Source organism: Oryctolagus cuniculus, chromosome 3, assembly GCF_051225735.1.
Source record: "Oryctolagus cuniculus isolate XC-2025 breed Fujian yellow rabbit chromosome 3, ASM5122573v1, whole genome shotgun sequence".
Classification (NCBI taxonomy): Eukaryota; Metazoa; Chordata; class Mammalia; order Lagomorpha; family Leporidae; genus Oryctolagus; species Oryctolagus cuniculus.
In genome coordinates, this window is record NC_142869.1 from 20,937,243 (window position 1) to 20,965,108 (window position 27,866).

Genomic DNA, 27,866 nt, shown 5'->3' on the forward strand with positions numbered 1-27,866 from the left:
AGAGCTGGATCAGAAGTGGAGCAGCCGGGACTCAAACTGGTGTCCCTATGGGATGCTGGCACTGCAGGTGGCGGCTTTACCCACTATGCCACAGCACCGACCCCTACCGGATACTCTTCTAACACTGCTACTGGTCTTGATGGTTTGTCTGGTAGTGTAACTGAGATCTTCAACTCTGAGGGCTGTGAGCCTCTCGTCACTATGTGCTTCTTAGCTCATAGTTGCTGTAATTTCTTAACAGAATTCAGTAAGAACCATGCTTCTGCTGAGCATAAGAGAACTGTGGGGCCCTTGTGAATCCCCTTTATTCCAAATATTCCCCCCTGCCCGCATTGTATAACAGCAACCCTTCTTCCATACAATAAGTAAAGTTATTTGCACTTGCCTATGTGGTAACTCCCTTCTTTGCTATTGATCTGCCAGCAATAGGAGCATAAGATGACAAGGTAGTGACCATAATTTTAACTGTTCCTTTACTGTGCTCCTGGCCAACAAATTTCCCCTCTGTAAACCAGAAACACAGAATTTTAAGTTTGAGGTACAAGAAGCACAAATTCTCTGAGTTACTGAAAGTAGTGGCATGTGAGGCTACCTCCTACCCCTTTATTTCTGGATTCACGTGTTCTCTATAAATGTGAGGGTTGGGGCCAGCACTGTGCTGTAGAAGGTTAAGCTTCCGCCTGCAATGCATATATCCCATATAGGCACAGGTCGAGACCTGGTTGCTCCACTTCTGATCCAGCTCCCTGCTGATGTATCTGGGAAAGCAGCAGAGGATGGTCCAAGTATTTGGGCCCCTGCACCCATGTGGAAGACTTGGAAGAAGCTCTTGGCTCCTGGTTTTGAACTGGCCCAGCTGTGGTCATTGCAGCCATTTGGGGAGTAAACCAGTGGATGTAAGATCTCTCTCTCTCTCTCTCCCCCCCCTTCTCTCTTTCTCTCCTTCTCTCCCTGTATTTCTGCCTTTCAAATAAATACATAAATCTTCAAAAAAAAAAAAAAAATGTAATGGTTTGTAGGAGTGGGGAATATCTGGCCTATAGGCCATTATTAATCATTTTGTGTGTCCTTGCCAGATGGGATTGAGTTCAATATATTTGTAGTAAGCTAATTTTTAAGTTAATAATTTTGTATGGCCTACAAATGATATTATAATCATCCAAATGGCCTTTGGCAGAAAAGAGGTTCACCACCCCTGGTTAAGGTATATTATATCCCATTTCTAATGAAGCTATCTTTTAAGCTACACTTTTATATTTTATTTATTTATTTATTTGAAAGGTAGAAGGATCAGACGGAGATCTTCCATCTGCTAGATTACTTCCTAAATACCTGCAAGCAGCTTGGACTGAGCCAGGAGCCTGGAACTCAGTCCAAGGCCTTCCATGTAGGTGTCAGGGGCCCAGCTACTTGAGCCATTACCTGCTGCCTCCCAAGGTGTACATTAGCAAGTATCTGGAATTGGAATCAGACATGGGATTTGAACCCAGGCATTCTGGTGGAATGTGAATATCCCCAGCAGTGCCAAATGCCCATTCCAAGTTGCTCTTTCAAAGCCTGTTGCAGTACTTTGTCAGACCAATAGCTGAGGGTAGAGTATGTGGTCGTCCCCATAGATCTGTGGTCATACTCCTTTGTTGTATCTCCTTTTCTGCAAAGTGCACTTCTTGTTCTAAGGTACGTTCTATTTAAGTTTTGATGTTAGTAAATTAGACAGTCTTATGAGCCTTTGAATAGTAATTCCAGTCAAGACACTTTGGGCAAGAAAGGCAACGCATACCTGGAGTATGTGTTAATTCCAGTCAGAGTTCATTGCTGTCTTCTAGGGTGGAAGGACTGTGACATGATCAGTTTGCTAGCAAATGACAGCTTTCCTCAAAGTGTGCTGTTCAGAGGCTCAGCATCAGCTGTTGCCGAGCGGTTGGACAGTCAGCAGCAGCAGTAGGTAAACTTCGGTGAAGGTGAGCTCCTGCTGTAGCTTCTGTTTCTGCCAGCGTGACTTTCATTCATGAGCCTTTTTTTGGTCCATGGAATGGCTAAAGGCACAGATTGGCGGACATCCGCTGATCAGTGGTAGATGATTGATTGTTTACTCTGAGTGGGTTTCTCTCATGATCATTAACATGTGAAGCAGATCTTTACCCTTTATACACACCTCCGTAAGCCCGTGCGTATACCTCTTCCATAAATCACTTCTCCTTGACCTTCTAAGCTTGCTTCCAACTGTCCATGCAAACCATTTGCTACCACCCCCCTCTCAAAGCTCTGAACAGTGGAGAATTTCCCTACACTACTGTCTTTCAAGGGAGTCCCTTGGTGGGGCTGTAGTACAACAGTCATTCATATTCACTTAACAACAATATGCCAAGGTAACCCATTGTGAGTCTGGCCCAGGTTTATAACTTTTCTTTGATCTGATCTTTTTTTTTTTTTTTTTTTTTTAATTTATTTTTTTTTTTTTGACAGGCAGAGTGGACAGTGAGAGAGAGAGACAGAGAGAAAGGTCTTCCTTTGCCGTTGGTTCACCCTCCAATGGCCGCCGCGGCCGGCGCTCTGCGGCCGGCGCACCGCGCTGATCCGATGGCAGGAGCCAGGAGCCAGGTGCTTTTCCTGGTCTCCCATGGGGTGCAGGGCCCAAGCACCAGGGCCATCCTCCACTGCACTCCCTGGCCACAGCAGAGGGCTGGCCTGGAAGAGGGGCAACCGGGACAGAATCCGGTGCCCCGACCGGGACTAGAACCCGGTGTGCCGGCGCCGCTAGGCGGAGGATTAGCCTAGTGAGCCGCGGCGCCGGCTCTTTGATCTGATCTTAGGGAATGCCCATAAGACCTATTCTTTTTATCTATTCCTGCTTACTTGGGTGCACTCCCACTGTAACTTCTTCTGTTTTACAATGCATTGATACTGTCCGTCTTCCCCACCTTGCCCCAACCTTATGATTTCATTGGTGTGATAGCACCCAGCTCACGTCGTTTAGCTGTGGTTCCATAGTCCCTTGACAATGGTCCTATGCTCATTCTCTTCCCAGGCCTAATAATAGGCCAAGAGTAGTATGACACACTTTACAGGTGACGTTTAATTTTCTGCTACAGACAGAATGTTCTTGCTTTAGAGTCTTAATGTCCCAGGCCATAACTCTCCTGTGGGTGAGTGACTGTATATGATATCCTTGTCCTTAAGTTGGTAATTGGCTCAAAGAAGCCTGTCATTTTCTTTATTGAGCAAATCAGTACTTGGCGACAACCAGACAATTCTGTAGCCTTTATGATTACAAGAATCATTTGCCCCATGAGGTATTTATTGTGTCAAGTTTCTGTTGCTGTATAACAAACCATCCCAAAGTCTGGTGGTTTAAAATAGTAACTGTTTTGTTAGTGCTTATGAATTTATGTGCATCTGGGTGGTCCTACTTATTTGGGGCCAGCTTGGTATAATGCACCTCTATTCTCTCTTTTTCTTTTTTTAAGATTTATTTATTTGAAAGTCAGAGTTAGCGAGCGAGAGAGAGAGATTGAGAGATTTATCCATTCATTCCCCAGATGGCTACAAGGTCCAGGGCTTGGCCAGGCCAAAGCCAGGAGCCAGGAGTTTCTTCCAGTCTCCCTACTTGGATCATCTGCTGCTGCTTTCCCAGGCATATTAACAAGAAGCTGGATCAGAAATGGAACAGCTGGAACATGAACTGGCACCCATATGGGATGCCAGCATAGTGGGAGTCAGCTTTACCTGCCACGTCACAACGCCAGCCTCAGTTCTCTCATTTTCTTATGCATCTGTGATCAATAGGTGCATTGGCTAGGGACTGTCTGGTCTAGGATGGCCTCACTCGAATAACTGACCATTGACAGACTGTCAGTTGGGGTAATGAGAGTGATTGGCCATGTGTCTGACCATCTAGCAGGCTAGCCTGCATTATTCTCATAGCAATGGCAGAATTCCAACAGAGTGAGTAAAAAATTTGCAAGTCTTTTTGGCTTAAGATTAGAATTCACACACTATTAACTTCTGTCACATTATTTTAAACAAATCATAAAGCCAATCCCACTAAGAGATGAAGAAATAAACTGTACTTTCTTATTAGATGTGTTTATTTGAAAGACAGATCTTTCATCTGCTGGTTCATTTCCCAAATGTCTGCAACAACCAGGTCCAGCCTAGACCAAAGCAAGGAGCCCACAATTGAATCCAGGTTTCCATTGTGGGTGGCCGGGACCTACACACCCAGGCCATCACCTGCTGCCTCCCAGGGTGCACATTAGCAGGAAGCTGAAATCAGAAGTAGAACCAGGACACTGTCCTAGGCACTCCACTATGGGATGTTGGCATCCCAAGTGGCAATTTAACCACTATGCCAAATGCCTACCCTAGAATGTATCTTTATGGGAGGCTTAGCTACAGGGAGGGGAATAATTTCAAAATTTTTTAAAAGTTTTTTGAGGTATAATTTACATAACTTAAAATTCACCTGGTTTAGGTATGTAACTCAGTGATTGTGTTATACCATCATAGTCCAGTTTTAGGACATTTCCATTGTCTCAATAAAAACTATTGTGCATTCATTCTGCCATGTTTGTAAAATGCTAAAGATATATGAACCATATACCCTTCTACATGCTTCCATCCCAATGTATCATAGATGAAAACTCACAAATTGTAGCACTGTAGAATACCTAGAATTCTTACCACCAGCAAAAGAATATTTGTTGCTGAACAAGTGATCCAGTTCGAGTGGGCTTTCTAGGCCACATAGAATACCAACTGTTAAATATCAAGTTTCCAGAAGCAGACTCTGAAATGGAGATTAGTTGTGCAAATGAATTAATAAGGAAATACTACTCCCAGGGGAGAACAGAGGGTGTGGGAGAAGAAGGGTAGTGAAGGACAGGAAACGGAACATGTGTGTGATCGTAGGCAAAAGTCAATACAGGGGCCAGCACTGTGCCACAGTGGGTTAAAGCCCAGCCTGAAGTGCCGGCATTCCATATGTGTTCTGGTTCTAGTCCCGACTGCTCCTCTTCCGATCCAGCTCTCTGCTAAGGCCTGGGAAAGCAGTAGTAGATGGCCCAAATCTTGGGCCCCTGTACCCACATTGGAGACCCAGAGATCCTGTCTCCTGACTGTGGATCAGCTCAGCTCCGGCCAATGCGGCCATCTGGGGAGTGAACCAGTGGGTGAGAGACCCCTCTCTCTCTGTCTCTACCTCTCTCTGTCACTCTGTTTTTCAATTAAATAAAAAGAAATCTTAAAAAAAAGTCAGTACAGATGTCAGTCTTCATTCTGATCCTAGAGAAGAAATCTGCTTCCTTAAAGTCATTGTAATCCAAGGTAAGGGTGCTGTACTTCTGTACTTCAGCACCTGATCTTACTTGCAATCTCAGATAGCAGGCAAAGGATCTCTAGTAGCTTGAGGGCAGCCACAGGAAGAAGAGCCCTAGGTACTGGCTATTTTATTTTTTTATTTTATTTTATTTTTTGACAGGCAGAGTGGGCAGTGAGAGAGACAGAGACAGAGAGAAAGGTCTTCCTTTGCCATTGGTTCACCCTCCAATGGCTGCCGCGGCCGGCGCGCTGCAGCCTGTGCACCACGCTGATCCAATGACAGGAGCCAGGTGCTTATCCTGGTCTCCCATGGGGTGCAGGGCCCAAGTACTTGGGCAATCCTCCACTGCACTCCCTGGCCACAGCAGAGAGCTGGCCTGGAAGAGGGGCAACCGGGACAGAATCCGGTGCCCCGACCGGGACTAGAACCTGGTGTGCCGGCGCTGCAAGGCGGAGGATTAGCCTAGTGAGCTTCGGCACCGGCTGGTACTGGCTATTAAAAACACACCTAAGTAGGTGTGAAACTCTGGAAGAGAACACAAAAATGAGTTAGAGGAAATCTGATGGAGCCACTGCAGATGTTTTGTTGTTGTTGTTGTTAATACTTTCACTCATCCATGATGTTTCTCACTTTTTTTTTAAGATTTATTTATTTATTTGAAAGAGTTACACAGAGAGAAAAAGAAAGGCAGAGAGAGAGGTCTTCCATCTGATGGTTCACTCCCCAGATGGCTGCAATGGCCAGAGCTGAGCTGATCCAAAGCCAGGAGCCAGGAGCTTCTTCCAGGTCTCCCACATGGGTGCAGGGGCCCAAGGACCTGGGCCATCTACTACTGCTTTCCAGGCCATAGCAGAGAACTGGATCGGAAGAGGAGCAGCCAGGACTTGTACTAGCGTCCATATGGGATGCTGGCACTGCAGGAGGCGGCTTTACCCACTTTACCACGGCGTCAGCCCCACTGCAGGTTTAATGCATGATAGTTCCCTGGAATTTGCAGTTCTAACCAAAGCATGACAGTTAGTGTAATGGACACTAATTATATGAGCTCAGATATTTGGGAATAATTGGGGGGCGGGGACTTGTTCAAGTTTTTAACTTTGTGTTCATGAATTGTCACTATAAATAGAAACGATGTTAATATTAGCAAACAATATTTCAAATCACCTGGAACATAAGAACATTTTCCTTTTTATTTTACATTTTTAAAGTATCAAGCTTGGATGGTTTACTTAATAATTTATTCTTTTGGTCTTAGTGTTTATATCATTTCATTTGGTCTTGCTTTTGGTCTAGAAAATAATTTGTCTTTAATTTGACTTTCACATAAAGAAAATGCTTCAGGGTATTCTTTCCTTGAAACTCTCCTCCTGACTGCTGCAAGCAGAAGGTTTCTGACTTAAATAAATTGTTCTTTGTTCACTGTCCTGTCTATGTATAAACTCTTCTTCCATGTGAGGCAAGAACCGAGATCACCCTCATCATTCCCTGGAACCCAATCATGGTGTTTAGAGGTCATCATTGTGAAGCCCCCATGATTGAATCCTGGTGGCTTTTTAAGAAGAGGGAGAGGGGCTAACAGAGACACACACAATGCCCTTGTCTTTCTCTGTGTGATACCCAGCACCTCTGTAGTACTCTGCCAGCAAGAAGACCATCACCCAGTGCTGTCCCTCAACTTTGCATCTGTAGAACTATGGACTCAAATAAAGCCTTTATTTATTTATTTATTTTTAAAAAGACTACAGCAATTTTTTTTAAGTTTATTTTTTATTTGAAAGGCAGAGTTACAGAGAGGCAGGGTAGGGAGGTATCTTCCATCCACTGGTTCACTCCCCAAATGGCTGTAATGGCTAGAGCCGAGCTGATCCAAAGCCAGGAGCCAGGAGCTTCTTTTGGATCTCCCATGAGGGTGCAGGGGCCCAAGGACTTGGGCCATTTTCTGTTGCTTTCCCAGGTCACAGCAGAGAGCTGGATTGGAAGTGGAGCAGCCAAGGCTCGAACTAACACCCATATGGGATGCTGGCACTGCTGGCAGCGGCTTTACCTGCTGTACTACAATGCCGGCCCCGTAATGTATTTCATAGATACAGTCTAAGAATATAATGATACTTTTTTCCTCCCTGGGCACTTTTTTATACAAAACAGAGAGTTCACCATCAAGTAAGTACTAAAAAAAGTACTGAAGGATAGCTTTGAGGCATATGGAAAATGAACTCAGATGAAAAGTTGGAGAGCATAAAAAAAAAAAAGCTCTAGTTTTGCTGAATGACCAAAGTCAAGAACTACATTGGCTCTTGACTTGGTAAGAAAAACTTTTCATAATTTTCATTTGCTTAAGTCACTGACCTCTTGAAGGTTTAGCAAGCTTATAGCCTAACTTTCATGCATATCGATGAGTTTTACACTAGAAATGTCAGCTTTTTTAATGATAACTATTCAAAACTAAAAACAGTATATTTGTACACCTATTCTATATTGATTTAAAATTATTGAATGCAGGAACAACAAGGCTATGACAGATCCTTCAAGAAAATATTTAACCAGCAGTAGAGAAAAACAGTTGAGTTTGAAACAGTCAGAAGAGAATCGGACACCAGGTAAGTTTATATAAGCTACTCATTTATTATCTGATATATTGTGTTAGACTGGAAATAAAAGCCTAAACTGGGTCATATATTTTTACCTTACTCAGAAATACCTCATAATCTGGTACTAACTATTGGGCACCAATTTATACCCATTAGTTGGCTAAAAATTTTGAAGTATAGAAATATTAAAAAATTGCATTATTTATAATAATTTGGCTATGCTTTCTTCCCTACTTGACTGTCTGGAATTAAGCTGTTTGATTATCTAAGTACCTGGCCTGTAGAATAAATCAGAGGAGATAAAGTGGTTGAAATTAAAGTTTATTGATATTGCTGCTTAATATAAACTTCAGAAGATCTTGGAATTATTGCATACAGCATTTCTAATCTATAATAAGGAGTCAACTGATTACTTAAAATTAATAAGTCAAGAAATAGAAAAATTCATTATCTATCCCTATGGAAGAAATCAGAAAACTAACAGAAAATGGTGGTGGGGGCCGGCGCCGCGGCTCACTAGGCTAATCCTCCGCCTAGCGGTGCCGGCACACCGGGTTCTAGTCCCGGTCGGGGCGCCGGATTCTGTCCCAGTTGCCCCCTTCCAGGCCAGCCCTCTGCTGTGGCCAGGGAGTGCAGTGGAGGATGGTCCAGGTGCTTGGGCCCTGCACCCCATGGGAGACCAGGAAAAGCACCTGGCTCCTGGCTCCTGCCATTGGATCAGCGCGGTGCACCGGCCGCAGCGCGCCGGCCGTGGCGGCCATTGGAGGGTGAACCAATGGCAAAGGAAGACCTTTCTCTCAGTCTCTCTCTCTTACTGTCCACTCTGCCTGTCAAAAAAATAAAATAAAATAAATAAAATAAAATAAAATAAAGAAAATGGTGGTGGGAAGAGGGGGAAGAACGCTTGACATACCGGATAAGATGCCCACACCCATGCTGGATTGCCTGGCGTCAGTTCCTGACTCAGCCTTCTGACTCCAGCTTCCTGCTATTTCAGACCCTGGAAGGCAGTGATGATGGCTCTGTCAGTTGGAGATCTGCACTGAGATCCCAGCTCTGGGCTTTACCACCCCTCCCCTCCTACTCATCATGGACATTTGGGGAGAGGCCAGTGGGTGGAAGCATGAGCATACTCCCTTTTTGTGTCTTTCTCTGCATCTTCAATAAATAGTTTGAGGAATTTATTTATTTATTTATTTTGAAAGGCAGAGCCCAAGAGAGGAAGAGACAGAGACAAAGACTTCTATCCACTGGTTCATTCCTAAAATGGCCATAATAGTCAGTACTGATCAGGCTGAAGCCAGGAGTGTGGAGCTCTGTCTGGGTCTCCCACATCAGTGGCAGATACCCAAGCACTTAGGCCATCTTCCATTTCTTCCCAGTTGTATTAGCAGGGAGCTGGATTGGAAGTAGAGCAGCCAAGACTTGAACAGTCACTCAACTAGGGAAGCTGGCATCACAGGTGGCAGATTAACCCACTGTACCACCACTCTGGCTCTAAAAAAGTTCTTTACAATTCAGGAACAAAACTTGTAGAAGTTTGGGGCAAAGGAGTATTATTTTACTATTATAACTTTTCTCACAGTATTTGTATATATTTTACTTTGATTAAAAGAAAAAGAATACAAAGATACCCAATGTGTACTTTTATTATGAAATGAACTTGAATGATTGACTTGGGAATTAAAGTTTTCCTTTGTTCATTTATTTTAAAGGGCTTTTACCTTTGCAGTCATCATCATTTTATGGTAGCAGAGCTGGATCCAAGGACTACGCTGCTGGTGGTACTAATCTCGACAGGTATGCATTGGTTGTATGCCTTTTGACAAACTTAAAGAGCTCTCTTTTTCAGAATATTGAATAATGGGATAAGTTAGGCATTAGGTCTAGGTGAGTACCCTAATTTAAAATAACAAAATTGGTAAGAATCATAGAATCATGACATTTAAGTTAGAAAGTACTCTGGAAGTATTTTAGTTCAGTCTCTTTTCAAATTTTTCTTTTTTTGTTTAAAGATTTATTCATTTTTTTAAAAGATTTATTTATTTATTTATTTATTTGAAAGTTAGAGTTACACAGAGAGGAGAGGCAGAGAGAGAGAGGTCTACCATCCTCTGGTTCACTCCCTAATTGGCTGCTACGACTGAAGCTGTGCCTATCTGAAGCCAGGAGCTTCTTCCTGGTCTCCCACGTGGGCGCAGGGACCTAAGGACTTGGGCCATCCTCCACTCCTTTCCCAGGCCTTAGCAGAGAGCTGGATCGGAAGTAGAACAGCCGAGTCTCAAACCGGCACCCATATGGGATGCCAGCGCCTCAGGCTAGGGGGTTAACCTGCTGTGCCACAGCTCCGGTCCCAAAGATTTATTCATTTGTTTGAAAGAGTGGCCCGAGAAGGCAGTGGAGGATGGCCCAAGTTTTTGGGCCCCTGCACCCGCATTGGGAGACCAGGAAGAAGCACCCGGCTCCTGGCTTTGGATCAGTGCAGCGCCGGCTGTGGCAGCCATTTGGGGAGTGAACCAACGGAAGGAAGACCTTTCTGTCTGTCTCTCAGTGTAACTCTCCCTGTCTAATAAATTTTTTAAAAAAATTTATTTTTTATTTATTTATTTTTTTTAAAGAGAGAGGAATGGAGGGAGGGGTCTGCTATCTGCTGATTTAACTCCCAGGGGGCCACAACAGCCAGAGGTAGTCCAGGCCAAAACCAGGAGTCTGGAGTTTCTTCCAGTTCTCCCACATGGGTGCAGGAGCCCAAGCACTTGAGCCATCTTCCGGTGCTTCCCAGGCACATTAGCAGGGAGCTGGATTGGATGTGGAACAGCCAGGTTTCAAATAAGGCTCAGTCCCAACTGTTACAGCTGTTTGGGGAATTGAACCAATGGGTGGGAGAGTCATTCTCTCCCTCCCTCCCTCCCTCCCTCCCTCCCTCCCTCCCTCCCTCTCTCTCTCTCTCTCTCTCTCTCTCTCTGCCTCTCTGCCTCTCTGTAACTCTGCCTTTCAGAAAATAAACCTTTTTTTGGGCGGTGGGTAGAATGTATTTTAATGGACAGTGGCAGTCTTTTGGCCTAGTGGCTAAGATGGCCATCACCTGTATCAGAGTACCAGGGTTTGATACTGCCTCTAGCCCTGACTCTAGACCCTGGGAGCACCCACTTGGGAGGCCTGGCTTGAGTTTCCAGCTCTTGACTTTGGCCATGTCTTGTCCATTGCGGTCCTTTTTTCTTTTTCTTTTTCTTTTTCTTTCTTTTTTTTTTTTTTTGACAAGCAGAGTGGACAGTGAGAGAGAGAGGCAGAGACAAAGGTCTTCCTTTACCATTGGTTCACCCTCCAATGGCCGCTGTGGCTGGTGCACTGTGGCTGATGCACCGAGCTGATCTGATGGCAGGAGCCAAGTGCTTCTTCTGGTCTCCCATGCGAGTGCAGGGCCCAAGCACTTGGGCCATCCTCCACTGCACTCCCAGGCCAGAGCAGAAAGCTGGCCTGGAAGAGGGGCAACCAGGACAGAATCTGGCACCCTGACCGGAACTAGAACCTGGGGTGCCAGCGCCGCAGGCGGAGGATTAGCCTATTGAGCTGCGGCGCCAGCCCATTGTGGTCCTTTGGATAGTGAACCAGCACGTGTGAAATCTCTCTGTCTCTCTACCTCTTAAATAATTTATTAACAATAACATCAAAATCGGCAAAGGATCTGAATAAACATTATTCCAAAGAGATATATAATATAAATGATCAACAAACATATGTAAGACATGATTTAATGATGAAAGAAATGCAAATCAAGACCTCAGTGAAGGGGCAAACGTTTGGTGTTTTGTTGGTTAAGTTGCTTGGGATGCCTGCATCCCATATTAGAGTACCTGTTTTGAGTCCTGGCTGCTCTGATTCCCATCTGGCTTCCTGCCAGTACATACCCCGAAAGGCAGAAGATGATGGTTCATTTATTTGTGGGAGACCAGTATGAAATTCTCAGTTCCTGGCTTTGACATGGCCCCTCCCTAGCTGTTTGCCAGCATTTGGGGAACTAACTAATAGAAGATTACTCCCTCTCCTTCTTTCTCTCTCTCTCTCTCTCTCTCTCTCTCTTTCTGCCTTTCAAATAAAAAATAAAATAAAAAATTTTAAAGATTTGTTTGTTTATTTGAAAGAGCTACAAAGGAGAGGCAGAGAGAGAGAACTAGTAAGCACTTGTGAGCGTGTGCTTCCATCTGCTGATTCACTCCCCAAATGGCTGCAGTGGTCTGGACTAGTCCAGTCCAAAGCCAGGATCCAGGAGCCTCGTCTGGGTCTCCTACATGGATGCAGGGGTTCAAGGATTTGGAGCATCTTCTGCCACTTTGCCAAGCACATTAGCAGAGAGCTGGAACAGAAGTGGTGCAGCCAGGAACCAGTGCCCATATGAGACTGGAGCTGCAGACAACTGCTTTACAAACTGCTACACCACAGTGCCTGCCCAATAAAGTAAATTTTTAAATTAGAAACAGATGATGACCCAAGTTCTTGGGCCCCTGCACCCATGTGTGAGACCCAGAAGAAGGTCCTGGTTTTGGCCTGGCCCAGCCCTTTCTGTCCTGGCTACTTGAGGAGTGAACCAGAGGATGGGAGGATCTCTCTTTCTCCCTCCTTCTCTCTTTGTTACTCTGCCTGTCAAAATAAATGAACAAGTCTTAAAAAAAAAGACATAGAATTACCGTATGACTCAGCAATTCTATAGTAGAATTAAATGGTTGTAAATATATACATTGTGTATATATACACAAAAGAAAATAGATATATTTTGTGTGTGTGTGTATATATATATAAATATACATTAATATTTAAGTCATGAATGTTAATGGTCTCACTATTCACTGTGGCCAATAAGAGGGAGCAACCCAGATGTCCATCAACAAATGAGTGAATGGCTAAATTATGATTATGCATCTGAAAGAATATCATTCACCCATAAAAAGGAACAAGGTACTCATCCATGCTACAATGTGCATGAACCTTGAAAACATGTTGAGTGAAAGAAGCCAGACACACATGGCCACTGGGTATATGATTTCATTCATGTGAAAGTAAAGAATAGGAAAACCTGTAAAGATAAAAAGTAGACTGGTTGTTGCTTAGGGTTGGGGTGAGGGCATGGGAGGATATGGAGTAGTGATAGTTAATGGACATAGGTTTCTTTTTGAGGTGACAAAAAATGTTCTAATCTTGTAGTGATGGTTTAATAACTGTAACATCTGTTAATATACTAAAAGCCCCTGAATCATATACTTTACATGTGTGGATTATATAACACATTAATTATTAACTCAGTAAACTGTTTAAAAAAACACCAACCAGGGGCCAACACCAACTGCATCGCAACAGGTTAAAGCAATGGCAGTGCTGGCATTCCGTGTGGGTACCGGTTCGAGTCCCAGGTGCTCTTCTTCCAATCCAGCTCCCTTCTAATGTGCCTGGGAAAGCAGCAGAGGATGACTCAAGTCTTTGGGCCGCTGCCCCCATGTGGGAGACCCAGAAGAAGCTCCTAGGTCCTGGCTTTGGCCTGGCCCAACCCAGTTGTTGCAGCCATAAATAATTTTTTATTTTTGCTGATGTTTTGCTTATGTTTTAATGAAAGAATTTCTTAAAAAATTTGTTTCTTTGAAAAAACAACAGAGAGAGCGAAAGATGATTTTCTACTTGTTGACTCACTCTCCCAATGGCCACAGAGTCAGGTCTGTGCCTGGCCAAAGCTAGAAGCCAGGAACTCCAGCCTAGTCTCCCACATGGTTGGCAGGGACTCTAGTACTTGGGCTGTCTTCCCCTGCCTTTCCAGGTGCAGTAGCTGGGAGCTGGATTGGAAGCAGAGCTGCCAGGACCCCAGCTAGTGTTCAGATGTGGGATGCAGGTGACCATAATGCCAGCCCCTAAAGAAAGAATTTTTTTAAAGAAGTGTATACTTTAATTTTATAAATAAAATTTTTTATCTTGGATTTGCTGTAAAATATTGTGGGTGGGTATATTGATAAAACAAGATTGATGACCTGTTGATTACCAGTATAGTTAAATTCTTTAGTGAAATGGATGATTTTTATAGGAAATATCTTTTATCCAGTGGACTCAAGAAAAGAATATTAAAGCAGTTTGTTATTTCGAAGATTCCTTTTCCTCCTCCCCATGAAAATACCAAGCTGTGAGATTTTATGAGTTAATATTAACCAAATGATTACAGAAAGATAGGATAAACTATGTATCTATTTTAGAAGTTTCATAATACTTTGTAACAGCAGTACAGGAAAGTTACAGATCATTTTTCCAATATGAACACAGAGTTGTCCAAAATAAGGTACTAGTAACTGACTCCAGTGGTCTATTAAACATGATACTTAAAATCAAATAGTACACATCCCAGAAGTGTGAAGGTAAGTTAATATTTTAACATCATTTGAGGCCAGCACCAGTAGGCTAATCCTCCACCTGTGGCGTCGGCACCCCACGTTCTAGTCCCGGTTGGGGTGCCAGATTCTGTCCCAGTTGCTCCTCTTCCAGTCCAGCTCTCTGCTGTGGCTCAGGAAGGCAGTGGAGGATAGCCCAAGTGCTTGGGCCCTGCACCCACATGGGAGATCGGGAGGAAGCACCTGGCTCCTGGCTTTGGATCAGCGCAGCGTGCCAACCCTGGTGGCCATTTGGGGGGTGAACCAACGGAGGGAAGACCTTTCTCTCTGTCTCTCTCTCTGTCAAAAATAAAATCATTTGAGAACTATAGTAGATTAAAACAAGCTTTTAAAATGATACCTACTTTTAGATACTAGAAATAGGATTATTTGCTTAGTTTGATAAAATGGTATCTACCAAAAACTTAAATGGTATTACAGTTAAAATGTTGAAACCTTAAGAAATTCCATCAAAGTCAAGGGCAGGATGACATTATCCTAAATGTTATAACCAATGCAGTAAAAAACCAAAATTAAGTAAGTTACGAATTTAAGGATTGGAAAGGGAAAAACAAAATTGTCATATTTTTGCAGACAGTATGATCTGTTAAATGCAAAACACTAAGAATCTCTGGAGATTATTAGAACAAATAAAATAATTCTGTGAGGCTCCTGTAAAACAATATCAACTTTATAAATAATACTCCTGAATTTAGGAATAATTAATTTTAAAATATAATAGAGGGCAGGCATTGTTGTACAGTGAGTTAAGCCACTGTGTGGGAAGCCCACATCCCATAGTAGAGTGCTGGTTTCAGTCCTGGCTCCTGCTTCCCATCCAGCTTCCCGCTAATCTGTCTGGAAAGCGGTGGATGATGCTCCAGGTGCTTGGGCCTCTGCCGCTGACATGGGAGACCTCAGTGAGGTTCTGGTGTCAGCTTGACTCAGCCCTGGCTGTTGCAGGCGCTTGGGGAGCGAACCAGTGAATGGAAAATATCTCTATCTCTGTCTCTCTGCCTTTTAAATAGATGAAAAATAAATAAATATTTTAAAAAATGTAATAGAAGCCGGCGCCGTGGCTCAATAGGCTAATCCTCCACCTTGCGGCGCCGGCACACCGGGTTCTAGTCCCGGTTGGGGGGCCGGATTCTGTCCCGGTTGCCCCTCTTCCAGGCCAGCTCTCTGCTATGGCCAGGGAGTGCAGTGGAGGATGGCCCAGGTGCTTGGGCCCTGCACCCCATGGGAGACCAGGAAAAGCACCTGGCTCCTGGCTCCTGCCATCGGATCAGCGCGGTGCGCCGGCTGCAGCGGCGGCCATTGGAGGGTGAACCAACGGCAAAGGAAGACCTTTCTCTCTCTGTCTCTCTCTCTCACTGTCCACTCTGCCTGTCAAAAAAAAAAAAAAAAAAGTAATAGAAAACAATATCTGACAGATTCATGAGATATATAGAAATAAGTCTAATAGTGTATGTTATATTTTTGTGTAGAAAAGGATGAAGACTCCTGAGGGGCATACAGGAAGAACTGAGTAAACAAGATGGAACATATTTCTGGATGGGAAAGCTAAAGAATACCATTTATCTCCATATTAACTAAAAATTTGAAGGCAACTCCAGTTGAAATCTCAAAGTACTTATAGAATTAAAATAAATATAAACTAGTTCAAATAGTAAACTTATAAGAATAACCAAGGTAATTTTTCAAGGATTTATTTATTTGAAAGGCAGAGTTAGAGAGACAGAGAGAGATCTCCCAGCTGCTGGTTCACTTCCCAAGTGGCTACAACAGTCAGGACTGGGATCAACTGAAGCCAGGAGCCCAGAGTTTCTTCTAGGTCTCCCACGTGGGTGGCAGGGACCCAAACACTTGGGCCATCTTCTGCTGTTTTCCCAGGCTGTTAGCAGATAGCTGAATCAGAAATGGAACAGCCAGTACTCAAACCAGTGCCACATGGAATGCCAGCTACAGGCAGCGAGCAGCTTTACCCACTGTGCCACGACACTAGTCTCAACCAAGTTAGTTTTTTTTTTTTTTTTTTTTTTTTTTAAGATTTATTTACTTATTTGAAAGAATTAGAGAGAGGGAGCCAGAGATCTTCCATCTGCTGGTTCACAGCTCAATGGCCACAGTAGCCGGTGCTGGGCCAGGTAGAAGCCAGGAGCTTCATACGGATCTCCCACATGGATGGCAGTAGCCCAAGTGCTTGAGCCGTCTTCTGCTGTTTTCCCAGGCACATTAGTAGGGAGCTAGATCAGAAGTGGGGAGTCAGGACTCAGACTGGTTTCCACATGGAATGCCAGCACTGCAGGCAGCAGCTTAACCTGCTATGCCACAGCACTAGTCCCACTCCCAAAGTAATTTTTAAGCAGATCTAAGATAGACTTGAACTGCCAGATGCCAAGACTTAAGTTAAGGTGATTTTTATAGGGACTTCATTAGAACTAATCACCAATCACCAGAATTAAATTTGGAGCCCAGAAACAATCTACATCTATGGGGGCTAGGATTATAATAAAAGTGGAATTGATTAATTATGTGGGGGAAATGTTAATATCTTCGAAAAGCTGACAAGGGAATGAGAAGTAACCACGTCAGGAAAAGGTAAAAGCAGCTTCAGAGAGTTTCCACATATATTTGCTGAACTGGAAGACCTGAGACCTGTCCATGCTTTTGACATCAGTAGGTATGGAACATCGCTAGACTCTGGGACCTACCAGTGTAGGGGGCTTGGTCTGTTGCTTTGTACGTGTCATTATGGACTGATGACTCCCCGGGGGGTAAGAGTAAGCTAGAAGTTAACTAGCCATTCTGTGGAGTTATCCGTGTGTCTAGAAATTGCAAGCACTGAAATTAGATTGTTAATCATAAATAGTTACACTCTTAAAAGACTAACACAATAAATGTACTAAACGAAAATTCTCTCCGGAAGATAACAGCATCATCCCGTACCTCAATACATTTCTAAAATTCAAGATGTGCATTTTTTTCACATTTAAAAAATATTTGAAGTGGAGGTACATCAGATACTGTGATATCTATTATACCAAGGAAAATGGTTGTCGTCTCTGGTAGTACTACTGAAAAACTACAGTCACTCATTTTTCAATCTGACCACTTTGTGCACTTAAGAAATGACTGTGAATCCTAGTTATGGTCTGAAAATATCCTGTGAACTCCTTTTATTAAGTTAAGGAAACCTCAGTATGGAACTCGATCAAATGAATGTTGTTGGCTTAGACTGTTTGGAAATGCAGCAGCAGCGTCTGTCTTTAGTAGCATAGATAGTAGCCTATGAAATCTGAAAATCTATGAAACTGAAAATCTATGACCCTGAGTGGAGAAGAGGGAATATTCTGATCCTGAATATGAGTTGTCGGAAATACCTGAATCAGTTTTGCTAAGAAGAGCAATGTGTAATGAAGATGTAGGTCTAAGCCATAGAAATTATGATATACTTCGGTTGACATTGCTTTTTTCTTTCTCAGTAGTACAAGTACATAAAATAAATGGTATATTTCATAATTTGTTGCATCTTAGATTTTATGAAGTACTGTTGATTGATTACTAGACTAAGTCATTTAGATTAGCAGTTAACCACAGAGCTCCAGATATTTAGAATTGAGTCAAATTATGGCCGGCGCCGTGGCTCAATAGGCTAATCCTCCACCTTGCGGCGCCGGCACACCGGGTTCTAGTCCCGGTTGGGGCGCCGGATTCTGTCCCGGTTGCCCCTCTTCCAGGCCAGCTCTCTGCTGTGGCCAGGGAGTGCAGTGGAGGATGGCCCAGGTGCTTGGGCCCTGCACCCCATGGGAGACCAGGAAAAAGCACCTGGATCCTGGCTCCTGCCATCGGATCAGCGCGGTGCGCCGGCTGCAGCGGCGGCCATTGGAGGGTGAACCAACGGCAAAGGAAGACCTTTCTCTCTCTGTCTCTCTCTCTCACTGTCCACTCTGCCTGTCAAAAATAAAAAAAAATAAAATAAAAAAAAAAAGAATTGAGTCAAATTATAAAAGAATAATATTTGACATTTCAGAGGAAATTTCTGCAGAAAACTTGAAACTATAAAATCACTAATTTGAAAAGAACCAATTAAAAATTAGAAATGTAAAATATAGAAATTGATATTAAATCTTCAGTTGTTTTTTTTCAGTATATGAGACACAGTAAAGGGAGTAATTATTTGAAAGGTTGACTGGAAGATACTATAATAATGCAGAGAAAATATGGACAAGGAGAGGTTAAGACACATAGTAAAATTCTCATGTCTAATTGAAGTCTCCAAGGGGAGATGGCAAATGGGATAAAAAGTGTATTTGAAAATATTGGCTGAGAATTTTCTAAAAGTGATAAAAAAAAAAAAATCAGACTTCAGATTTAAACAGCACAGTGAATAAGCAGGATAAAGAAACCCACCCTGGAGATGTCACTGTGGAACTGCAGAGTCAAAGTCATTTTATCTCAAAGGCAACCAGGAGAAAATGTTTTACCTTGAAAAGAACAAAAATATCTGACCTTGTTTTTCTATAGCAAGAAGCCAGAAAAGAGTAGAATGTTATTTAAGTGTACTGAAACTTCTAACCAAGAATTTTATATGAAGTGATATGAAGTGAAAATAATAGAATAAAGGTGACCATATCTTTTTTTTTTTTTTTTTTTTGACAGGCAGAGTGGACAGTGAGAGAGAGAGACAGAGAGAAAGGTCTTCCTTTGCCGTTGGTTCACCCTCCAATGGCCACTGCAGCCGGGGCAACGCACTGATCTGATGGCAAGAGCCAGGTACTTCTCCTGGTCTCCCATGGGGTGTAGGGCCCAAGCACTTGGGCCATCCTCCACTGCACTCCCTGGCCACAGCAGAGAGCTGGCCTGGAAGAGGGGCAACCGGGACAGAATCCGGTGCCCCGACCAGGACTAGAACCCGGTGTGCCGGCGCCACAAGGCGGAGGATTAGCCTAGTGAGCCGTGGTGCCAGCCGACTATATCTTTTAAAAAATTCTTGAGTTTATTAATATAAAGAGAATTTAATGTGTTTTTTTAAAGATTTATTTATTTCACAAAGAGATGGGGAGAGACAGAAATCTTCCATCCTCAGGTTTACTCCCCAAAAGGCCGCAAGGGCTGAAGCTGGGCTGATCTGAAGCCAGGAACCAGGAGCTTCTTCTGGGTCTCTCTTGTGGGTACAGGGGCTCAAAGGCTTTGGCCATCTTCTGCTGCTTTCCCAGGCGCATTAGCAGGGAGCTGGATCTGAAGTGGAGCAGCCGAGGCTCAAACCGGCCCCTATATCTACTATATGACAGCGTGGGCCCCATCATGTATTTCATAGATGCATTTTTTTTTTTAAAGAAAGGCTTATTGTTGGGTGGGGGAAACCCAACAGGCTCATAGATATATTCTAAGAATATGATACGTTGCTCTTCCCTCCCTGAGCAGACCTTTTTATACAAAACAGAGTTCACCAGCAAGGAAGTACTAAAGAAAATACTAAAGGTTAGTTTTGAGGCAGATGGAAAATGAACTCAGATGAAAAATTGGAGAGCAAGAAAAATAGTTAAAATGTGGGTCTATCATAAAGTTATTGTATAATATAATAATATCTTACTGGGTTTAAATTTGTTTCTCACAAGGGTATGAATCAGCAGTTCTAAAACTGCTTCATATTTGTACCTGCAGTGACCAAGTAAACATTGAAGATAATGAAAGCTAGGTTTGCACGGTCGGAGCAGAAAAGGGGGAAGACTAGTGATGAACCCTGGGTGTTCAACTGGAATTAGGTATCAGTGTGAACTCAAAGCTTTATGTATATAAATATATAGACGAATTCAGAAAAAAAGTCAATGTGCTTATATGCATTGGTTATATATACAAATATTTCCTTTCCCCGGTAGGGCCTTGAGGCAGTGAGCCCAGAGACTTGTTCCCAAATACAGGTTGAGTATCACTTATTCAAAATGCTTGGAACCAGAAATGTTTTCAGATTTTTCAGATAGAATACTTGCATAAATGTGAGATATCTTGGGGATAAACCCAAGTATAAACACAGAATTCATTTTTATTTCATGTATACCTTATCCACAATGTCTGAAGGTAATTTTGCACAACAGTTTTGGTGCATCTGCAGTTTGAATGCACCTTGGAATGAGAAGTCAAGTGTGCCTTCATGTCAGCTCTCAAAAAGTCCAAAAATTTTGGAGCATGTCAGATTTCATTGGCATTAGGAATGAACAGTGTGTGTGCCATTCTCCAGTGCAAGGAGCCAGGGCTCCTTGAAATTAATGGTCGATTCCAGATTTGGGGTCAGAAAATGCAGAATGAATCAGTAACATCCTGATGGACCAGAAAGTAAGGATATGTCCACAAAAGGATGGCCAAACGACACAGGAGTCTGCCTGTAGGAGTGGCAGAAACTAGAATTCTGGTAACAATGATAGTGCTGCATTAAACCCTTGGCGAGGAATATTTATATATATGAATCCATACTGAAATAGTGAATGGGCAGTTCTGTCTTACGGAAGAATTCCAGTGATGAATGCAGAAGGAAGGTAAGAATACAAAGTTACCATTAGACAAATACTACAGTAATGATGTAGTCAGATTCCATCATGGGTACTAAAATTAGTGGACAAAAGATAGGTGAAAACCAGGATGTTTGCATAGTCTCCGAGTATCTCCCTACAAGATACTTCTTGATTACAGAAGGAAGAATAGTAACTTCACAGTAGCAAAGCCCAGCAGATACCACTTTAACCAAGTGATGATGATTAACATTACCAGTGAGGCAACATTGAAAATTTTTTTTAAAATGGTTTTCATTTGAAAGAGATCTTCCATCTGCTGACTTACTGCCCAAATGCCGGCGGTCTTCCACATGGGTAACAGGGACCCAAGTCATTAAAAAAAGAAGAAATAAAGAAAAACTGAGGAACCATCAGAGATTAGAGGAGACTAAGGAACATGACAGTCACTTGTGCTGTAGACCCTAGGTTGGATCCTAGACCAGCAAAAGGATTTTAATGCGAACGCACATATAATTTGAATAGTGTGCGTTAGTTGAGTAGTTAATAGCATATCATTGTTTATTTCCTGGATTTGGTGTTTAGACTCTGGTTTTGTTAGGGAAAGCTGAGTGAAAGTCATCCTCTGCTATTTCAAAACATTTCTGTAAATCTAAAAGAATTCAAAACAGAAAGTGAGTGGAACAGTGTGGCATTTTTTTTAAAGATTTATTTACTTTACTTGCAAGTCACAGTTACACACAGAGAGATGGAGAGTCAGAGAGAGAGAGGGAGGGAGGAAGGGAGGTCTTCCATCCACTGGTTCACTCCCCAATTGGCTGCAATGGCCGGAGCTGTGCCGATCTGAAGCCAGGAGCCTCCAAGGACTTGGGCCATCTTCTACTACTTTCCCAGGCCATAGCAGAGAGCTGGATCGGAAATGGAGCAGCCGGGTCTCAAACCGGCGCCCGTATGGGATGCCAGCACTGCAGGCGGTGGCTTTACCGGCTATGCCACAGCGCCAGCTCCAGTGTGGTATATTCTTAAGGGGAGTGAGCAATATAAAGGATGCAATGTTGATACATGGTGGCAACACATGTGAATTCAGAATAATTAGGCTGAATCAAAGAAGCCCCATAAAAATGTGTGTTGTGTGATGTGATTTATATGGGATTGTAGTAAATGCCAGATACTGTATATTGTTAGAAAAATTGTCTGCTCATGAAGATAAGGCCACAGTGGTGAACAGTGGAAGGGAAGGATATGGAGGACCCCTAGAATTCCTTTGTATATGTTTATGATCTTAATCAAGGTGATGGTTTCATGGATGTATACATGTCAAATTAGAAAACTACATATTTTCAATATATACATTTTATTGTATGTCAATTATACTTCAATAAAACTGTTTTGTGTTTAATAAATAATACAATTTTTAGGAACTCCATTTAATTCCTGAAAGAATATATTCCAAACTAACAGAAGGAAGACAATGAAATAATATGCCTGTGGCGCCAGCATCCATCATGAGTGTGAATTAATGTTCAGGCTGCTCCTCTTCCAATCCAGCTCTCTTTTGGCCTGAGAAAGCAGAAGATGGCCCAAGCACTTGGGCCCCTGCATCTGCTTGGGAGACCCTGAAGAATCTCCTGGCTCCTGGCTTCAGATCAGCTCAGCTCAGCCATTGCAGCCACTTGGGGAGTGAACTAGTGAAGGGAAGACCTTTCTATCTATTCCTCTCTCTGTAGTTCTACATCTCAAATAACTATTAAAATTTACATATAGAACAAATAATAAATGCATAATAAACTTGAAGATATAAATCCAAATCATTAATGATACTGATGTTAAATTATGCTAAATGTAAGCCTACTAAATGTTCCATTTAAAAGATACACTAGGGTTTTGTTTTGTTTTTTAACGAGAGAGGGAGAGACAGATCTTCCATCTTCAGATTCGCTCCTCAAATGGCTGCAACACCCAGGGTTAGGCCAGACTGAAGCCAGAAGCCAGGAGCTTCCTCCAGGTCTCCCATGTAGGTGCAGAGGGCCAAATAGTTGGACCATCTTCTACTTCCCAGGCCATTAACAGAGAGCTGGATTGGAAGTAGTGCAGCCAGAATGTGAACTGGCACATCACAGGCTGCAGCTTTATCCACTAGGCCACAAAGTTGGCCCCAACATAATGGATTTAAAGGAATAAAAAGCTATATGCTACGTAAGAGAAAAACAGCTATAGTATTAAGATGCAGAAAGATTGAAAGTTAAAGGATAGAAACATACATACTGTACTGTAAACTATAAAATTTAGGGGTTGACGGGGATAAAACTAATAGCTAATGTAACTTTCAGGGTGGAAGATTTGGGCTGTAATTGGAAAGACATTTGAGGGATTTTCATGTTAATAGTTGCTACACAGATATTTGCTTTATTTTTTTTTTTGAAGATTTATTTTATTTATTTCAAAGAGTTACAGGGAGAGGTAGAGACAGAGAGAGATCTTCCATCTGCTGGTTCGCTCCCCAGATGGCCACAACGGCCGGAGCTGTGCTGATCCGAAGCCAGGAGCTTCTTCTGGGTCACCCACATGGGTGCAGGGGCCCAAGGACTTGGGCTATCTTCTACTGCTCTCCCAGGCCATAGCAGAGAGATGGATTGGAAGAGGAGCAGCCGGGACTAGAACCGGCGCCCATCTGGGATGCGGGCGCTTCAGACCAGGGCGTTAACCTGCTGTGCCACAGCGCTGACCCCCTTATTTATTTATTTTGAAAGAGGAAGAGTTACAGACAGAAGGAAAGAGATTTTCCATCTGCTGGTTTACTCCCCAAATGGCCACAACAGCTGGAGCTGGGCCAGACTGAGCCAGCATCAAGGAAATTCGTACAGGTTTCATGTGGTGCAGGGGTCCAAGTATTTGGGCCATCCACTGCCTTCCCAGGCCATTAGCAAGGAGCTGGATCAGAAGTAGAGCAGCCAGGACTCAAACTAGCACCTACATGGTGTGCTGGTGCTGCAGACAGGCTCAACCTACTAAGCTACAGTGCTGGCCACAAATATTTGCTTTATAAAAATTTGCTAATCCTCATACCTGATATTTATATTCCTTTCCCAAATGAATATTCTTTTTCATAATTTTTAAAGCAAAATATGAGACACTGGCTAACACATGACCTAGCCAGACAATAAGCAATTTGAGACAACTGACTTTTGTTATAGAAAAATAAATGATATTCATTTCTCACAACATGCATAAAACTTCTTTTTAAAACATTTTTTTATTTGAAAGGCAGAGTTGCAAAAACAGAGAGGTCTTCCATCCACTGGTTCACTCCCCAAATGGCCCCAAGGGCCAGAACTGAGCTGATCCTAATCCAGGAGCTTCTTTTAAGTCTCCCATGCGAGTCTCCCATGCAGATGCAGGGGCCCAAGCACTTGGACCATCTTCCATTGCTTTCCCAGGACATAGCAGAGAGCTGGATCCGAAGTGGGGCAGCCAGGACTCGAACCTGCGCCCACATGGGATGCCAGCATTGCAGGTGGCGGCTTCACCCGTTATCACAACTCTGGCCCCCAAAAGTAAACTTTCAAGTAAAGATTTAAATTAGGGAGAAAACAAAGTTTAAAACTGAAAATATAAAGAAACATTTCTGTGACCTTATATTACAGGGTGATTTCTTAAATAGGACACTAAAAGTAAAATGATTTTAAAAAGATCGACAAATTGGGTTATATAAACTTAAAACACGTAATAGACAAAGAATTAGTATGTAGACTATATAATCGTTAAAAAAAATCAACATAAGAGGCCAGCACTGTATGGCAGGTAAAGCCACTGCCTGCAACAACAGGATCCCATATGGGTGCCGGTTCGAGTCCCAGATGCTGCACTTGCGATCCAGGTCTCTGTTAATGGCCTGGGAAAAGCAGTAGAGGATGGCCCAAGTGCTTGGGCCCCTGTCACCCATGTGGGAAACCTGAATGAGGCTCCAGGCTCTGCCCCGTGCCAGTGCTGACCATTATGGCCATCTGGGGGTTAAACCAGTGGATGGAAGATCTCGCTCTCTCTGTCTCTCCCTTTCTCTCTGTAACTTTCATTTTCAGAAATTAATAAATCTTTAAGAAAAAAAGAAATCAGTATAAAACTAAGGTTATGGCTGGCACCACAGCTCACTTGGCTAATTCTCCGCCTGCGGCGCTGGCACCCCAGGTTCTAGTTCTGGTTGGGGCACTGGATTCTGTCCCAGTTGCTCCTCTTCCAGTCCAGCTCTCTGCTGTGGCCCGAGAAGGCAGTGGAGGATGGCCCCAGTGTTTGGGCTCTGCACCCGCATGGGAGACCAAGAGGAAGCACCTGACTCCTGGCTTTGGATTGGGGCAGTGCGCTGGCCGTAGAAGCCATTTGGGGGGTGAACCAACAGAAAAGGAAGACCTTTCTCTCTCTCTCTTTCACTAACTCTGCCTGTCAAAAAAACAAAACAAAACAAAACAAAAAAACTAAGGTTATATAAAAGCAATTCAGAGAAAACAAGAATGTGTTCAACTTCAGTAGTCATTAAGAAAATGCAAATAAAATAATGAGATCAAATGTCACTGTATTGGTAAAAATATTTCTGATAATGAGTAATGGAGGCATATAGAAAAAATGGAAATTCACTGTTGATGAAAGTGTAAATTCGGCCAGTGTTGTGGCACATGGTTAAGCCCATCCCCTATGGGTGCTGGTTTGAGTCCCAGCTGCCCCACTTCCAGTCTAGCTCCCTGATAGCGCACGTGGGAAAGCAGCAGAGGATGGCCCAAATCTTTTTGCTCCTGCACCCACGTGGGAGACCCAGATGAAATTCCAGGCTCCTGGCTTTGGCCCAGGCCAGCACCAGCTGTTGCAGCCACTGGGGAGTGAACCAGCAAATGAAAGGTAGCTGTCTCTCTCTGCCACCCTCTCTCTGTAACTCTCTGCTTTTCAAATAAATAAATAAATCATTTAAAAACCATGAGTTGGCACAACCTTTTGGAAAACAATCACAATATCTAGGAGAATTTAAAAGACTGACATATCCAGGAGCCAGCGCTGTGGCTCACTTGGTTAATCCTCCACCTGGGGCGCTGGCATCCCATATGGGTGCCGGGTTCTGGTCCCGGTTGCTCCTCTTCCAGTCCAGCTCTCTGCTGTGGCCCGGGAGGGCAGTGGAGGATGGCCCAAGTGCTTGGGCCCCTGCACCCACGTGGGAGACCAGGAGAAGCACCTGGCTTCTGGCTTCAGATTAGCGCATCACCGCTGTAGCAGCCGTTAGGGGAGTGAACCAATGGAAGGAAGACCTTTCTCTCTGTGTCTCTCTCTCTCACTAACTCTATCTGTTTAAAAAAAAAAAAGACTGACATTTCCCTTTTAATCATATGAAGTGGAGGGAGTTCTCAAGTGGATTGGGTAAGACTGTTGTGATGTTTGTTCTGGTAGAAATAGTGGAAGCCTCTTCAAGACTTGGTAAACTGATGTGTGCTCTGCACACAGAATATTGAACAAAATTGTGAAATTGTACAATTTTGTCATTAACGATTGTTTTGATGAAAGATTAAGAATGTCCGTAATCCATAGTCTTTACCTATATATCAACACTTACTAATTTACATCTGTGAGTTTTTCCCTATAATAATTATTACGAATATTTCTCTAAGGTTTTTTTCCTAGACACTGTATTCTCTGAATCTACTAGGGAGAAATAAACACCGTTCAAAAATATATTTTGCTTCTTATCTATTCTTTTTTTTTATAGGACTAATGTTTCAGGTCAAACACCATCTGCCAAAAGAAGTTTGGGATTTCTTCCTCAGCCAGCCCCTCTTTCTGTTAAAAAACTGAGATGTAACCAGGATTATACTGGCTGGAACAAACCAAGAGTGCCCCTTTCTTCTCACCAACAGCAACAGCTGCAGGGGTAGGTAAATTCTTATAAAAATGTAAATACACATTCACTTTTTTTTTTCATGAAGTGATTCAGCTAAAGTATGCTTTGCTTTTTTTTTTTTTTTTTGGACAGGCAGAGTGGATAGTGAAAGAGAGACAGAGAGAAAGGTCTTCCTTTTGCCGTTGGTTCACCCTCCAATGGCCGCCACGGGGTTCAGTGTATGCAACTCATCTCAAATGTCTGAGGAAAATATGTAGGGGGTATTAGATATGAAGCACGTAGTTAAAGAGTGTTAATGCTTGGTGCATTTTAGAATACTGTTCTTGTAACTTTTTTAAGCCTAAAAATATTTCCAGATAAAAAATTTTTTAAATATGTGTACTTAAGAAAGATGTGGCAATATCTGTTAAACACATATATAGTCCATAATTCATTAGTTCCTTTTCTGGAAATACATTTAAGAAAAATCAGTAAATTATAGCCCAATGTAAAACGGAAAATAGTAAATAAAAATGAATACCTTTTTGGTAAGTCCCTAGTCACACTAGCAGCCATCTGAAAGATAATTTTCCATTAGAAGAAACGAAGTTATTGTTATAATGCAGTGGTTCCCAACGTATTGTCCCCAGACCTTCAGCATCAGCATCACTGGGTGGCTGGTTAGAAATGCACGTTTGTACGCTCTGTCCAAACCTGCTGGAACAGAAGCTTGGGGGAGGTCCAGCAGTGTGTGGTTTCACGGGCCCTGCTGGTGATGCATGCTCAGGAAGAGAACCCTGCTAATACCCAACAGACTTCAGAAACTATTGTTGTCTTCTAAAGCACTGTTTCTTTCATTTTCAGTTTCTCCAACTTGGGAAATACCTGCTATATGAATGCTATTTTACAGTCCTTATTTTCACTCCAGTCATTTGCAAACGACTTGCTTAAGCAGGGTATTCCATGGAAGAAAATTCCATTCAATGCACTTCTCAGGTAATTGTCTTATACTTACTGAGTAACCCTTTAGCTCAGATACTGTTGAATAATAAAAATAAAATTGTCATTGTTTTCTAAAATATACCATCCAGGGGCCAGCATTGTAGCCTAGCAGGTAGAGCACCCACCTGCAACACCAGCATATCCCATATGGGCACAGTTTATGTCCCGGCTTCTCCATTTCCAATACAGCTC

The 27,866-nt window shown here is 42.9% G+C and overlaps 1 protein-coding gene across 26 annotated transcripts in view; it reads left to right on the forward strand.

Annotated features, from left to right (window-relative positions):
- USP37 (ubiquitin specific peptidase 37) overlaps positions 1 to 27,866 on the forward strand; it is a 94,914-nt gene that overhangs the window by 26,563 nt on the left and 40,485 nt on the right. For 20 of the 26 annotated variants that reach the window (XR_016231885.1, XR_011387108.2, XR_011387106.2 and 17 more), the window contains 4 exons: positions 7,820 to 7,917; positions 9,624 to 9,708; positions 26,562 to 26,723; positions 27,537 to 27,668. Coding sequence is in view for 18 of the 26 variants with exons in the window: in XM_089329852.1 (XP_089185978.1) it covers positions 7,820 to 7,917; positions 9,624 to 9,708; positions 26,562 to 26,723; positions 27,537 to 27,668 (477 nt within the window). In the remaining 8 variants the exon portion in view is untranslated. Of the gene's footprint in view, positions 1 to 7,274; positions 7,918 to 9,623; positions 9,709 to 26,561; positions 26,724 to 27,536; positions 27,669 to 27,866 lie in introns of all 26 variants that reach the window. The other 6 variants (XR_016231887.1, XM_089329857.1, XM_089329854.1 and 3 more) reach the window with 2 other exon arrangements.